Genomic DNA, 4596 nt, shown 5'->3' on the forward strand with positions numbered 1-4596 from the left:
TCAAACAAGTATTTTAAACTCTTGTAATCGCTGAATACCTGAAACTGTGCCCCATACAAATAGTGCCTCCATGTTTTGAGAGCAAAAACCTGCTGCTAATTCCAAGTCATGTGTAGGATAGTTTTTCTCATGTACCTTCAGCTGACAAGAGGCATAAGCAATAGGTCGTTTCTCCTGCATCAACACACACCCTAAGCCCTAGTATGAAGCATCACAATACACTTTAAACGTCTTAGTGATGTCAGGAATAGCTAGTATCGGTGCAGTGGTCAATCTCTTCTTCATATCCTCAAAACAGACTTCACACTCATCTGTCCAAGAGAAAGGCTGGTCCTTTCTAGTGAGTTGAGTCAATGGACTCATCATCTTGGAGAACCTTTCCACAAACCGCCTGTAATAACCCGCCAGACCCAAGAAGCTTCTCACCTCAGTAACTGTCTACGGTCTCTCCCACTTCACCACTGTCTCAATCTTCGCTTGGTCCACCCCTATTCCTTGGGCTGAGATTACATGGCCCAAGAACTGTACCTCATCCAGCCAAAACTCACACTTCGATAGCTTCCCATACAGTTTATGCTCTCTGAGAATTCCCAGCACCACTCTCAGATGATCTGCGTGTTCATCCCGACTCTTAGAGTATATCAGTATGTAATCAATAAACACGACAACAAACTGATCCTGGTACGGTCGGAATATTCTGTTCATGTAGTCCATGAAAATAGTAGGAGCATTTGTCACCCCGAACAGCATCACTACATACTCGTAATGGTCGTATGGTGACCTGAACGCCGTCTTCTGCACATCCTTCGGTTTGACTAAGATCTGATGGTATCCAAACCTCAAGTCAATCTTAGAGAACACTGTGACTCCCCTCAGCTGATCCAGTAGATCGTCTATCCTCGGTAGTGGATACTTATTCTTTATAGTCAGCTTATTCAACTGACGGTAATCAACACACAACCTCGAACTGCCGTCCTTTTTCTTTACTAAGAGTACCAGTGCTCCCCAAGGTGATGCACTCGGCCAGATGAACTTCTTCTCAAGCAAGTCTTTTATTTGCTTCTTCAACTCAGCCAACTATGCTGGTGCCATTCTATAAGGCGCCGTGGATACTAGGACAACTCCAGGGATAAGATCGATGGTGAAATCTACATCCCTACTCGGTGGCAACTCTGGTATTTCATTTGGAAACACATCTGCATACTCCTCCACTACTAGAATCACACTGATCTTCTCGGCGATGTTATTCTTCTCTGCATGAGCCACTACCATAAAATAGGTGGCTCCAGCTTCCACTTCAATAATCGCTCTCCGAGCCGAGATTAGCTCCAATCCTTCATGTTCTGGGAATACCAAACTGCGCCGTCCACAATCAATTATAATGTGATTGTTAGACAGCCAGTCCATCCCCAATATTACATCCAGTCCCTCCAAAGGCAAGCACACCAACTTCACCTTGAATTTGCGACCTGCCACTTCCATTGAACACCCAACGCAGACTGAAAGGTAGCCACTTGACTTGAGAAGGGAGTTGAAACAAGCAACTCACACCCCAAATTGCGTTTCACCAAATTCAATCTCCCCACATACGCATTAGCAATGAAAGAATGTGTTGCTCCAGAATCGAACAACACCAAGACTAACTGACCCAACAACAAACATGGCTCGAGGATGAGATTACCTGATTTAGTAGCCTCTGTGGAAGTCAAAGCAAAGACCCTGCCAGCCGCTCTAGCTCTCTCTACTGGCGATGCTGCTGGCTTCTTCACACCCAAATTCTTCTTTTCTAAGCAATTGTTGGCGAAGTGTCCCGGTTTGTCGCATATAAAGCACTTGCGACGGTCGCTTGACCCGCCCACTCCACCTGTCAGCTGTAGACAATTTCTCTTTAAATGGGGTCTGCCACACTGATAGCAAGTGGGACCCTGAGATGTTTGTGGTCGGCTGTATGACTTCTTCATTTGCCTCGCCTCTGCGACATTCCTCCGATGTCTACTCACAACTGGGCCAGGGCCCTTCTCCAGGTCCTCAGCACTCTTGGCTTGTTCCACCAAAACTGGGAATCTTCTCTCTCGCAACGGTGTTACCACCCTCTTCAGCTCATGTCTGAGTCCTCGCTCAAACTTTAAACATCTTCATTCTTCATAAATAGCTTACGAGTAATACCTCGCTAGGTGTTCAAACTTGTTCACATATTCCTGCACCGTCATATCCCCCTGCTATAGTGCAAGGAACTCAGCTTCCTTGTCTTGTTTAGCCGGGTCTAGGAAGTATTTCTCCAGGAAACGCGTCCTAAAGTTGGTCCAATCTATCTGTTCCTCTCGGGTCTGCATCTGTTGTTGCATCCCCGCCCACCAGTACTAAGCATCATCATTCAGAAGGTAGGTGGCAAATAGTAGTTTCTGCTCATCCTCACAACTCATCACACTGAATATCTTTTCACACTTGCTGAGCCATGCTTCTGCTTCATCAAGAGAGGCTTTGCTAGTGAACTCAACTGGCTTGTGGCGCAAGAAGACCTCCACCTTTGGCACCCTAACTGGTGCGATCGCCGTCCTAGGCTGTGCCGTTACCGATGTCTGCATTGCATCCACCATCCGGTGAATAGCCTCAGTGATGTCATCAACACCACTACTCCTCCTCCTCCTCCTGTTAAGACAAGTCTGCACTAACGTTAGTAATTACTTACTTTATTTTCTGTTAGTATTTTTCTTTCTTTCCTTTTTTTTTACATATTATATGAAAAAAAAATTGATATCATAGCACAACCCCTAATTAAACACACCTTTTTTTCTCTCTGTACTTTTCCATTGAGTGATCATCATGAACTTGTAACTTTTCAAGTTGCAATTATCACAGTGGGAGAGATAGGCCATCCAATTTTTAGGAATTATTAAGAGGAATAATAATTTAATTTTTAAATATGTTACATATCATCTATTTAGTTATTAAAATATTAAACATTTTTATTTTTTTAAAAATACTTAGTTTAATTTTCATGATAGTATACAATATGAGAATTGTGGATCTCTTAATTTATTTCAATTTCTGTAAGGCCCACTTTTTCTTGTCCTAATGTTTAAGGGCCTAGCCTTAACTATTAGGCCTAAGGCCAGCTTATAGGGTGTCCCAAAACTCTTTCCCAATCCTAACACCCTCACTATGCCCTATTCTTAGAAAATAGAAACCCCTCCCCCTTCCACTACTGAAGGAAAGAGCTCTGCTAGGGTTTCAGCGAGCTCCTCCTTTCCTCCAAGCCTGTAGTGCGTTCTCCCTTCACGTAAGTAGAGCTCTAAACCTCCGAAACTAATTTTCTATTCCATTTGAAATCTTGGTTCCACTTTAATCTCTGTTAGGATCTCAATTTTGTTTTTCTTGTTCCTTCGTGCCAGCTTCGTAAGTTACAGTGGAACTGGGGTGTTCTCCCTTGTATGCTGTCATTGGTTTTGTAACTGTTAAGGTAAGGGAAGCTAGGGTTTTTCGTATTTTGCGTATATCTGCCTATTTCCAACTTTGCCTCGTGTTTGTATGGCTTGTGTGCTACTGTGGTTGCATGGAATACCTTGAACTGTTGTTTGATATGTAAAGTCTATTTGATGCATGTTTGGACAGTGGCGAGATCGGGTATTTTCGTTTTGAGCGATGAATCATCTCGCTCAGGCAAGAGGGTCTCTCCTAAGCAAGAACTCGTGGGAGCCTGATGTGTTTCGCTTCAGTTGTAGCTCAGGCGAGAGATGTAACATCCCGGTAGGATATTACTTAAAACAATAAATAAAATGACAATTTATATAAATAATACCTCATTTATTATCAATTCATTTCCCAAAAATGCGGGAAATTTTAAAACTTTAAAGTTTAATAATACGCTATTAACAGTCAAAATATCCAGAATTTAGCTTTACAATTTTAAAGGTCAAAACATTAAAATTCTATAAATCAAATTACATGAAAATTTAATAATGTCTTTAGAAAATCCCCATATACTCTCTCCCACTCTCTGCCACTAAGCATATCCTAGCCCACCTGAAACATCATCTGCTCCCGGATAACAAGTTACCCGATCATCGCCACATACAAACAGATAGGGTGAGCTATGCACATAGGTATAAATAAATATGAAATACACCCACCCGACAAATCATAAATATTATTATTTCACAAAACACCCAATTTCCCACACTCATAACCATTATAAGTTCATGCATGCACTCTAAATCTTGGGACTTCCTGTGCTTCCACGACCCTCCTCGCTCATGGTCCTACCTGCAAGCTTATCCTGTTCATAGTCCTGCTTCACGGACTCTCTCACCCGTCATCCAAACTCCTTGCTCGGACCCGGACACGCATACCCGCCTTTCCTACTATGAACTCCCTCGTTCATAGCATTCTCAAGTTAAGCATGAGATGAACTCCCTCGCTCACTCATCCCAATGAGAATACCTCCGGTGAACTAACCCGTTCACGTTCCGCATGCGGTCCACCCATCACGAACTCCTTGCTCACGACTCAAGCCAAGCACATCCCAAATCCTATGGACTTAGTCCTTCAAGCCCAAACACCACAAACACATACATATAATTCCCATAATGTAGGAAA

At 43.0% G+C, this 4596-nt stretch overlaps 1 protein-coding gene across 1 annotated transcript; it reads right to left on the minus strand.

The window, feature by feature from the left end:
* Positions 1 to 1077: 1077 nt before the first annotated feature.
* Positions 1078 to 2210, minus strand: LOC114170263 (uncharacterized). The gene is made up of 3 exons (XM_028055748.2): positions 2167 to 2210; positions 1456 to 2106; positions 1078 to 1357 (listed from the first exon to the last, which is right to left on the minus strand). Exons 1-3 carry the CDS (start codon positions 2208 to 2210, stop codon positions 1078 to 1080), a joined length of 975 nt encoding a protein of 324 aa, XP_027911549.2.
* Between the last annotated feature and the right edge of the window lie 2386 nt (positions 2211 to 4596).

This window comes from Vigna unguiculata, chromosome 11 (genome assembly GCF_037176805.1).
Source record: "Vigna unguiculata cultivar grain cowpea cultivar isolate G323 ecotype 2 chromosome 11, ASM3717680v1, whole genome shotgun sequence".
NCBI classification, from domain to species: domain Eukaryota; kingdom Viridiplantae; phylum Streptophyta; class Magnoliopsida; order Fabales; family Fabaceae; genus Vigna; species Vigna unguiculata.